Genomic DNA, 10,206 nt, shown 5'->3' with positions numbered 1-10,206 from the left:
AAATGTTTAAGAAGAGATTGGCCCTCCCCACTCGTGAGATTGCCCCTTCCCCACTCGTGAGATTGCCCCTAGGCGTTCCTCCTTTATTTAATTCAAGCCCTCTCCCCTTATCCCACTCCCCCAAAACAAATTAATTAAATGCCCCCAAATTCAATTGGGGCTATCTATTCATAGGACTTGGCAAAATGTGTAAGAAGCGGTTAAGGAGGGAAAGCGTTTAAGAAGAGTTCAAAGGAAAAAGAAGGCGTGGTTTGACACGGCCGGCATTCCCATTGTTTGACTGCCCACCTAAGGAAGGATCTCTCTCTCTCTCTCTCTCTCCCATACATACATATATATATATATATCCCGTCTATGGGCACCTCCTCACAACATCAGCAGCTCTCCCAGCCTCGCCCTCCATATCATCTCCCTGCACCTCCTCACTACGCAAATCTTCTGCCTCAGCTCGCCTCCATATCCTCTCCCTCCCACTCTACCCTCCTTGCCATGCTCCGCCTCCGCCAGCCCACCAGTTCCAGCTGCCCATTCTGCTGCCTGCACACCCTTGTCAGCATTTTCTTCTTGGTCGCTCTCCTCGGCGCCGCTTTCCAGCCCGCTTCTGCTCGCCCTCCTCCCGTCGATCATAAGTGGAGCATCATCTCCGCGTCCCCCAGCCCCTGGAATCATAACCATACGCTTGAGTATTACGTCCATGTTCGCACAAACGACGTCGACCTCGGCCAACTCATACCTCCTATCAATCAAACGCTCACAAACTCCTTCGGATCCACTCAGCTGTTCGCCTTCAACGTCACCCGGGGGGCTGATCCTCAATCGACGCAGTTGGGGTTCATCCGCGGATACACAGTGCAGGCTAGCTATGATTCCACTTCCATCGGCATTGAGGTGGAGGGCTTGTCTTACGATGATGGCTCCTTCAAAGGCACCATACAGCTTCAAGGCTTCGTCGCTGCTGGAACCAACGAAATCGCAGTGGTGGGAGGCACCGGGGCTTTCAGAGGCGCAAGAGGTTATGCCGTCGTAACACAAGTGAGCTCCCAAGGGAATGCGTTTCTTTATCACCACCAGCTGCATTTTCTCTAACCTGTTTATGCTATTCACTGTTTCTCATGGATGTGGATATGCGGGAGCCACGAATCGTACCGTTTCAATTTCCAACATGGATCCAATGGTACTTGTAAGCTCCTTGCGCGTTTGATAATAAGATGAGCTGCATTAATTTCAATCGTCGGTTGGTGAATTCAGAAAACTATGAGCTCTTTTGCTTTACAGAGCAAATGCGAATGACTTTATAGTTCTAAGCTCAATTGGAACGTAATAAGTACCTTATGAGACGTTATCTCGTTAACACAAAGTCGACACAACGAGTAACTCTTCATCCATTCTTACAAACTTACGCGAGATGGAATGTTTGGTCAAACTAAGATGTATTCAAATCTACGTCTATATCTCATAAAAAATCTCCCAAACAATCATCATAAACTAAGATGTTCCATTCCCTATGGGAGTAGAAGCACGGTGGCGTCCCCTCGAAGGCCTCAATCGGGTGTGTGAGTTGGGTGGGTGAGTTATTAGATTATAATTATTATTTTTTAAACTCTTTCTTATAGCCTTCTTATCCCCATTTGTGTGCCTAAACCTTCATATATGTTGCTTTACGTATTCAGGTTCGGTCTTTAAATGTGATCCAATTCTTCTCTTGATTTGCAAAGCCTCTAGCTTCATAGCGGCGCTTGCTCTCTTTAATCTTCTCTTAATATTATCGATAAGATGGATCCTACCCAAGAAGAAGGCATGCCCTTGGAACTCTAAAAGTCCATGTATACTGAGCTTAAGGTCAAAGTTATCATCCACTTGGTGATGAGATGCCAAACAAAATAGATTATGTTAGAATGTGGGTTTTTCCATGTGTAAATTAGAAAATTTGGCATGTTTATCATCGGAAACATAACAAAGCAAGGAAGAAAATACTCTACTAGTATCCATTATCAACCAAGGCAATGCCCTAATACATGTCCTACTTCATATAGGCATGTTTAGCATAAAGTCTTCCAAGCCTACTCAAAGACAAAATTTAGTCCTATGGTATACTCTAGAGTATACTCTACACTTTTTATGACATGTTTGTACGACATGTTTGTACTATACAATGTTTGAACTATGCATGCCAAGGTTTTCTTACATATTCTTGATATTGAGCAAGAATGCATCCAAATGGTAAAACATCTTTCTTGGATACAAGTGAGTGATTATCATTTGTATTTTGATTCTTGAACTAACTACACTTTCAGCAGCAAGTAAGTCCTCAGTATGAGGCATTCGCATCTCCAACCGCATGTGGAGATATATGCCACAATGCATTCAGCTTTTCAGGTGACTCCATTCTTGCATCCATCACTAATGCGTGCAAAGAGAGTATTCAATCAGCAATACAGATCAACAAATTAGTCTTTAGGACATTTCAGCATCGGCTCAGTCATGCTACATTGCACCACCCTTGGATAGAGTTATCACCACCTCCGATCAATAGATCATTCCTCAGCATGAGGACCTTTATACATCAGTATAGTCCTACCCCACTGTAGTTGATATCATCAGCTTGTGGAGCTTTAGTGTTCCAGCATGCACTTATGGTTGTCGTATACAGTCCATACTTGATGCAAATTAGTGGTTGGATCTAGGACTTCAAATTAGTCCCTACATCAACATTCGGCACCTCATTTGCCTTAGGGACATGCTATGGTTTTTTCTCGGGGGGGTCACTCATCATATGTAACCCTATCACGTGAGTTCAACAGAAGGATATTTTTTATTTCTAAAATTTACAGAAATAAATATACATAAGGGACTATTTAAAATAGTTTTGGGAAAAATTTACAGATTTGTATAGAAAAGGGGTACATTTTATTAACAAAATCTTTTACAGATAAGGGATTTTAAATATAGGCCTTGAACGCACGTGATATAGAGGGTTTATACATAGTGACCCCCCCGAGGGTTTTTTATTGATATTCCAAGCTTATAGTCCTTTATATTATTATTAGCTCCACCTTGAGCCTTTGACAGATCCTACATCCCATGTTGAAGGATGTTTAACCATGCACATATCAAATGACCTCCAGTTCATGATCGTTGAGCATACAAGTTTGACAGGTTTCTGTACCTTGTTAGTTTTCAAGGCCTCTTTACTAGCACAGTAGTGTATCATAGATGCACCTTCAGCCCCAAAATTTTAGCCCCTGGATCACTCTGTCCACACTGACTATGAGGTCTTCTTCGACCTCGCATCATTCAACAGAGATCATAGTTCTACTACAAGAGGTATATTCATTGCTAGCTAGAGTCTCATTAAGACAAACTTCTAAAAGACTCCACAAGCATTGGGGTAGGCATAGATGAAACATTAGGATCTCATAAAAAACTACTTTTTTAATCAACTATAACATATTTGGAAAGAAGAAACTACTTATGGTAGCAGAATCCCATAATCTATATGCTTTGCTCTCACCATTGTAGCTAGTGAGAACACACTTTTGAGATTTAGCACTAGCTTCTATTCTAGTTGATATGTTACATGAGCATAAGCAACAATCATGTGCTATATTGAATGGAAATAAAGATTGCTCGCTAACACTAGCTTTTGTTTAGATAATCCATCTTTTATTGTTGACCATATTGGTCTCACCTCAAGATCAATCACCTGCTTGATCCCATGCATATATTCAAGAATGTGGCATCTACCATTTGGGAACATCTGAACGGGACACGAGATTCCGTGGGCATAAGGGAGGATCTACGCTCCATAGGGAGGATGCATGAATCTTGGCCATAAGAGAGGCCAAATGGATGTGTCTTTGAACCTCATGCACCGTGGACATTATCAAAGCTAGAGATGGTGGTGGTGAAGCGAGCTATCACTACAATTCGTACTCCCACTAGATGCATGAGTTGTTTGAAGGGGGCCTTTACAAAGAGCAAGAAAAGAGGTGTAGAGCAATTATATGGCTTGAAATCTCATGATTGGCACAAGATGCTCCAAGTAAGTATTTTATGTGCATAATATCTTTTTCCTTCCAAAGTTGTGAGTGAATTAGAAGCAACTAATAAACCATTCCTCATGTGTTTAGTTCATACTACCTACTAGCATTTCTCATAGTGCATCAAAAGACGTGAAGGATTGTATTTACAAGATGGGTGAGCTTGTGAGGTACTTTACAAGACACGTATCAATGCTCCATGCAAGGTGTTCATATTGATAATATGACATGCTTTTCCCTTTTAGGTATGTGAGCTCAAAGGAAATAGATCCCACCACGCTTGAGAATGCTCGAGTTATGTTAGTGGAGGTGGTTTGTTTAGTGGTGGAGACATTTCCACATTCTATTCTAAAAAGCCAACTACATCTCATAGTGCATTTGGTGGATGAGATTGCTATATGGGGTACTGTACATGCACGATGGTTGTTCTTCCTTGAGTGCTTCATGAAGACCTTGAAGGGTTTCATGAGACAAAATGCAAGACTCGAAGGTAGCATGGCCGAGGGTTGGTTGGTATAAGAGTCACTTGTATATATTTCTGAGTTTCTTGTTGATGTAGATAGATCTCTCCCACGACTATGGAGAGATGATGAAGACCTAAGGATGACCTCTATTGTGCCTCAAGGGAAAGGACATAGCTAAGTAATAGGCACAGAGTTGCTTAATAATATCAACCTCTATTGCATGCTTAATAGTGATGTGATAAAAAGATGGGTGACAAGATACGAGGATGCAAAGGCAAGAAGACAAGGAGGAAGGGCCCTCTTTCATACACACCACGAATCTCGTGTGTCATACCCTCAGCATCTAAGAGCACTTCCAATGGATATTCATGTGGATTGGCTACTTGACAAAATGGAGAGAGTAGAGAGTGATGAGTGGATGCATATCACAATGGAGGAATGGGAGTATGCTAGGGGATGCATGAGTAAGGTCAGTATATAGAATGTTATGCATAAGTTAGGAGCTTTCAACAATTTCGATTACTTATTTAATTGATTTTGTCTTGGTGTAGTGTCCTATGTTCAAAACTATATGGTGTGAGGGCAAGAATTTTTGAACACAATGGATTGATGATAAGAGAAACACACAAGATTGTGGCATCATTGCTAGCTTTGAAGGAGCCAATGGAGCCATGGATGATTATTGTGGCATAATCCAAGATATTATTAAGCTTGACTTTCAACGCTTCTTTGTGTATGTTTTGGATGTAAAGTGGTTTAAGAACATGGTGGAAAGAGGCCCTAATGCAACAATCAAATGCCATGCAAGTGGCTTTGTAACTATTGACTCCACAAAGTTTTGGCAAAGTCAGAAGGACACACTAGTACTACCACAACAATGTGAACAGGTATTGTACACACATATCAAAATACTCACTTTAAAATATTTGATACCTTCGATGCAAGGAAAATAACATGATTGTATTTATGTTTGAATTAGGTTGTCTATCAACCAATGGTGGATAATAATAGGTGGTGGCATGTCATACCTATTACGCCACATTCCAAAGTGATGTATAGTAAATTTACTAATATGCAGCATATGGAGGATGATCATGGCCATGGAGGTATACTACATGCCGAAGGCATATCAACCACCATCTCTTGATAAAAACTGCATGCCAAAGGCATATCAACCACCATCTCTTGATAAAAATACTCACTCACAAGGTATACTGCATGCCAAAGGCATATCAACCACCATCTCTTGATAAAAACTGACAACATTTCTTGTCTTTTCCAATTTCTATGAATATGTGCCTAGCTGAATGACTATTTGCTTGTAGAATTTTTCAATGCATCAGCATGTGCAACCTCAATGTAGCAAGCAATACCACAATGACCATTGTCACTAACAAGGTATGAATGCCAAAGGCATAACCAAGCTCTTGATAACAACTCCAAACATTTGTTTTCTTTCTTTAATTGTATGAGTATGTGATTGGCCGAGTGATTGCTTGCTTATAGACTCAGCCTAGATTCACAACAAATTCAAACAATATCTATTCTAATGCATATCATTGGTGGCATTTCTCAATTGATATACAACAATTGATGAAGGAATCATACACCTCAATACAACAATTGATAGAATGAGGAATAAATAGATTGAATTAGTGCATAAAGAGAAGAATTAAATTAGATTTAAAGGCCAATTTGTATAAAGTGTTGTCCAAACTAAAAAAGGACAAATAGTAGACAATTGCACTAATATTTAGCAGACCACTTAACACAAGATGATAATTGCTAGAATTAGGCATAAATGGACTGAATAACTGCACAAAGAGAAGAAGTCATTCAGATTTGTAAGTCATTTGGTATCAACTATTGTCCAAACTAAAAAAAAGCAACCAGCATCCCATGCATTATTCATACCTGGATAGAAACCAATTATTTCATATGTGACTTAAGAACAACATTCATTTATCTCATGGGTTGCTTATATAGTATATGGGATGGATCCTTTCAAAGGACAAAGGAAACAACGACATGATCAGGAAAAAATAAAGGGGAGACATACTTATAGATGGGTATAGATGAATTTTTCTAATCGATTAAGTACTTGGAAGGATGCATTCAGAGCTTTTATGTGAAAGCTATATTGTTAGTATTCAAGGGAATTTATCAAATTTAAAATAGTGAATATTAGCCCAAGCAACTTCGAGAAGGCTTTAAATTCATTGTTGGGATAATGTTCAGTCCTAATATTTTCCATAGACATGATTCTAAATGTTGGGCATCATCCTCTCTCACACAAGCTTGAGTTGTTTCGTTAAACAAGCGTATCATCTTCTTCACCACAACTCCTCAAATAGCACATCCATCTAGTCACGATACTCTTTACGATTGCATTGCACCTCCTTCTTGCTGAACTTGAGCTTGAAGATTGGGCCTACAAAGGCCGCATGTCTTTCATGTGTAGCTTCATAAGTAATGACACAATATGGGTCTCCTGAACATCTTCTACTTGAGCTATTATTCATTTCTTTTTCTTTCACCGTCAAGAGGCATGAAAATACATTGAACCTTCAATTTGTCATGTGAAGAGGTCTCTATGAGATCCTTCCCTTAGAGGATTCACTATCATGAGGCATGGAAATAATTTGGGACTTTAATTTCTCATAAGGCAGGATCCTTCCCCTTCTTAAGACATGTGCCTTTTAAAATAGAGAATTATACTATTGTCATAGGGACCCTCCAAGTTTCACTAGTAATGCTAGTACAATTGGCAGTCATTGAACTAAAAGCGTCCACCAACCAACTATTCTCTAGAGAGAGAAGATAGCTACTATATTGTTTTTGACAGCTTGATGTTTCTCAATATGAAATTTCTCTAGATTACCAATGAATTCAACGTTAAGCGCAAGATGCAATTAATGAAGATTTACATATAATGTTATAAAAAATGGTCATTTTATGAATGGATGATGATTGAGGCAAACGAGCAAAAAAAAAAAAGGGACGACAAGAACAAGACTAGGTTAAGGGCATGACGCACACTAATGAAGATTTAAAGAATATTATAATAAAGGGTCATTGTAAAGGAGGAGAAACAAGGTGAGCTTATATAATAAGGAATGTAACAGAAAATTTTCTTCAATCTGGATGAAACCTGTAGTGGTAATTGTATTAAGAATATTCCTTTTAGAAACATGTGCTTATTGCTCACTTATTCACATATATAGTGTTAATATAACTTGATTTTATTTGTTTTCATGTTGTTGAGACAAGCTTTGCTTTAGAATCTTTAATTTCTATAATAGTGTATGTTGTGAGACACATTAGTTTGTCTATAGCATATGGCCGTACCGCATGCTTGTGCACAATTATAGCCATAAATTTGATGTTCAAAGTCTGGGTGGGCCAAAATGCCATTCACAATGATAGCATCAAAATTGCTCAATTAGAATTCAAACCGTAGACGTTTTATGGCACCAATAAGTACTAGGAGTGGCTTTGTACTCTAACATGATTGTAAAGAAGAGGTTTAAAATATTAAATATTTGTACTATTAACTTGACTATTTCACTATTCAAGATCTTACACTTCTTACACTTTGTTTGTTGCAAATGTTCTTAAAATTTCATGATTAGGGTATTCGGAGATGTTGGATTTCTGCATTATTTACCGCAAAAAAAAGATGCACCTTAATGAATCCTCTTCTTAGAATTGTATAGTATTAAATGTTGTTGGAGCACCAATAATTGTCTTGAGGGGGTCATAAGCCATTGGCTGGGCACTTTTCGACTCAAAAATGGATGAGACCACGAGCCATTCCTCCATGTGAAGGGTCCCCAAGAGGCGATGGAAATTTAAAAAAATTGTGTTGTGGGAGTTTGGGAGGCACTTGCCACGGGCGAGGTCACGGGGGCCATCCATATTCCTATTCTTAAAATGGCTTGATCTGAGAATGGCTGAGATTTTATCTCAGTTATCAGGGACCATAACATGTCCATGAATCAAATTGAGAACCCATTGGTGATATGGCTTTGGTTAAGTCAAACCCTTTTAACGTAATTGTCTTGAGGGGGTTGCAATCCAAGCCATTGGCTAGGCACCTTTCGAGTCGAGGAAACGAACTATTCCTCCACATAAAGGGTCCCTAAGAGGTGATTGGAATTTCAAAAAATTTTGTTGTAGGAGTTTGGGAGGTACTTGCCATGAGCGAGGTCACGAGGGCTACCCATATTCCTATTCTAAAAATGGCTTGATCTGATGCAGAGGCAACTGAGATTTGATCTTAGTCAATCTAGGACCGTTACGTGTCCATGAATCGAATTGAGAAGCCATTGGTGATATGGCTCTGGTCAAGTCACACCCTTTTATCATAATCACTCCACAGTCCTAATCGCTCCTTGAACCGAAACTATTAATTAATTAATTGTGCCTCTCAATCGATCACTTTATTAATCGATTAACCTAAGTATTGCCCACCTCATCACTCCGTCATCCCTCCGTATTCCTCCCCGAGCATCCCTCCTCTCTCCCTCTGCATCTGTCCCTCCCCCCCTCAAACCCTCTCCAACCTCTCCCTCTCTCCTTGCTGCTCCCTCTCCCTCTCCCTCCCCTTCCTCTCTCTTCTCTCCCGCTCCCTCCCCTTCCTCTCTCTTCTCTCCCGCTCCCTCTCCTCTCCCCTCTCCCTCTACCTCCCTCGCCTCAGCATGCCTTGTGTATTTATAGATCCCTGAGCTTTTGGAGACCTTTGACAATCGTAGACTATTTGGCTTCTGGAGACTTCTAATCAATCGTGCTACTCGACCTTACAATTAACTGACCCCACCTTACGTTAATTCTTGCCCCAGTCCCACCACATGGACTAATTAACTAATAGCGAGTTTTTCCTCGCTTGGGGCCCTCTCCTACCAATTTCAATTAGTTTTGGTCAGTGGTGGCTTAATTAACCTATGTTTATCTATGGATTAATTTATTTATGCTTTAGTTAAACTATGTTAAATCTCTACGGCTTAATTTATTTATGCATAGACTATGTGCAAGGGGGGCTTCCCCAAACGTTTAATAAAAAATTGAACCCAAAACCTTCCTTCTCAAAGAGTGTGCCCTACCATCCAGCTACAAAGTGATCTCCTTATAATAGTATTACCAAGGCTCCCTTCTCCCCAATGTCAAGTGTCCCTCCCTCTTTAATGCCCCTCCCTTATTTAAATTAACCTCCCCCCTCGCCCCTCCTTTATTTAATTCGAGCCCTTCCCCTTGTATGCCCCTCCCCGCTCCCCCTCCCCCAATAAATTAATTAATTGCCCCCAAATTCTTGGACGACCTATTCATAGGAGAGTGAAGCCCTTGGCAAAATGTTTAAGAAGAGATTGGCCCTCCCCACTCGTGAGATTGCCCCTTCCCCACTCGTGAGATTGCCCCTAGGCGTTCCTCCTTTATTTAATTCAAGCGCTCTCCCCTTATCCCACTCCCCCAAAACAAATTAATTAAATGCCCCCAAATTCAATTGGGGCTATCTATTCATAGGACTTGGCAAAATCTGTAAGAAGGGGTTAAGGAGGGAAAGCGTTTAAGAAGAGTTCAAAGGAAAAAGAAGGAGTGGTTTGACACGGCCGGCATTCCCATTGTTTGACTGCCCACCTAAGGAAGGATCTCTCTCTCTCTCCCATGCATACATATATATATATATATATATATATATCCCCTCT

The 10,206-nt window shown here is 40.2% G+C and overlaps 1 protein-coding gene across 1 annotated transcript; it reads left to right on the top strand.

The window, feature by feature from the left end:
- Nucleotides 1–354: 354 nt before the first annotated feature.
- Nucleotides 355–1,086, top strand: LOC147885663 (uncharacterized). The gene has a single exon (XM_087396183.1). It carries the CDS (start codon nucleotides 355–357, stop codon nucleotides 1,084–1,086), a length of 732 nt encoding a protein of 243 aa, XP_087252309.1.
- The last annotated feature ends 9,120 nt before the right edge of the window (nucleotides 1,087–10,206 follow it).

Source organism: Dipteris shenzhenensis, chromosome 25, assembly GCF_047967505.1.
Source record: "Dipteris shenzhenensis isolate YYH24624 ecotype China chromosome 25, Dip_SZ_1.0, whole genome shotgun sequence".
NCBI lineage: Eukaryota > Viridiplantae > Streptophyta > Polypodiopsida > Gleicheniales > Dipteridaceae > Dipteris > Dipteris shenzhenensis.
This window is presented reverse-complemented; position numbering and strand designations above follow the sequence as displayed.

What these genes read in the sequence shown, in the direction of transcription:
- LOC147885663 (XM_087396183.1), top strand. Translation starts at nt 355, where the DNA reads ATGGGCACCTCCTCACAACATCAGCAGCTCTCCCAGCCTCGCCCTCCA.